General features: G+C 64.6%; 1 protein-coding gene across 1 annotated transcript in view; it reads left to right on the plus strand.

The window, feature by feature from the left end:
* The window catches only part of EMIHUDRAFT_113896 (hypothetical protein), a gene marked incomplete at both ends in the record, with an annotated part of 7,093 nt that overhangs the window by 3,725 nt on the left and 2,673 nt on the right, over positions 1-695 (plus strand). The window contains 2 exons of the mRNA XM_005781385.1: positions 48-175; positions 344-454. Of these exons, the coding sequence (XP_005781442.1) occupies positions 48-175; positions 344-454 (239 nt within the window). The remainder of the gene's footprint in view (positions 1-47; positions 176-343; positions 455-695) is intronic.

Consider the following 695-nt stretch of genomic DNA (forward strand, 5'->3'; position numbering starts at 1 on the left):
TTGCTGTTTATTTCGCTCTTCACTGAGGAGCGGCTCCTCGTTAGCAGGCACGCGCACCTGCTGGCAGCGCGGCTGTGCGAGCTCCTCGGCTTGTCTGAGATGAAGGTGGCGGTGGTGCACCACTGGGGCAAGGCGAAGATCGGAGGCGCGGCCGCGCCCCTCTGGGCGGCGCGTTGTTTTTCTTTTTGGCCGCATCGATTTCTTTGTTAGGCGCGGCCGCGCGCCCCCGTTGGACAACGCCGCGTACTCCCTCCACGCGGCCTGATTTCTTTGTTAGGCGCGGCCGCGCCCCTCTCGACCCCTGTCTGTATTTCTTTTTGGAGCTCGCCGATTTCTTTTTTAGGCGCGGCCGCGTCCCTCTCGGACGAGGCGCTGCTCGCTGCGCTGGCGCCAAAGCTGGACGCGACGGCGGGGGCGTCGCACGCGAGACTGGCGGCCGAGGCGCTCGCGGTCGGTCGGCGGGGGCTGGCGGCGAGGCCTGTTGGACGTAGAAAAAGAAAGACCCGTTGTAGAAAAAGAAATGCGCCGGCCGGCGGCGAGGTCTGCTGGACTACGTACACGTATTCTTGTGCTCCGGCTAGCCCCTCGCACTCACGCGGCGCTCTGAGTACTCTGCACAAGACCGTACTCCCGCCCCGAGGTTGGCGTACTCAGCACGTGTTCTCCTGCAGAAGGAGGGGGGCAGATCTTCCCAG

The sequence above is a fragment of the Emiliania huxleyi genome, assembly GCF_000372725.1.
Source record: "Emiliania huxleyi CCMP1516 chromosome Unknown EMIHUscaffold_202, whole genome shotgun sequence".
Taxonomy (NCBI): domain Eukaryota; phylum Haptophyta; order Isochrysidales; family Noelaerhabdaceae; genus Emiliania; species Emiliania huxleyi.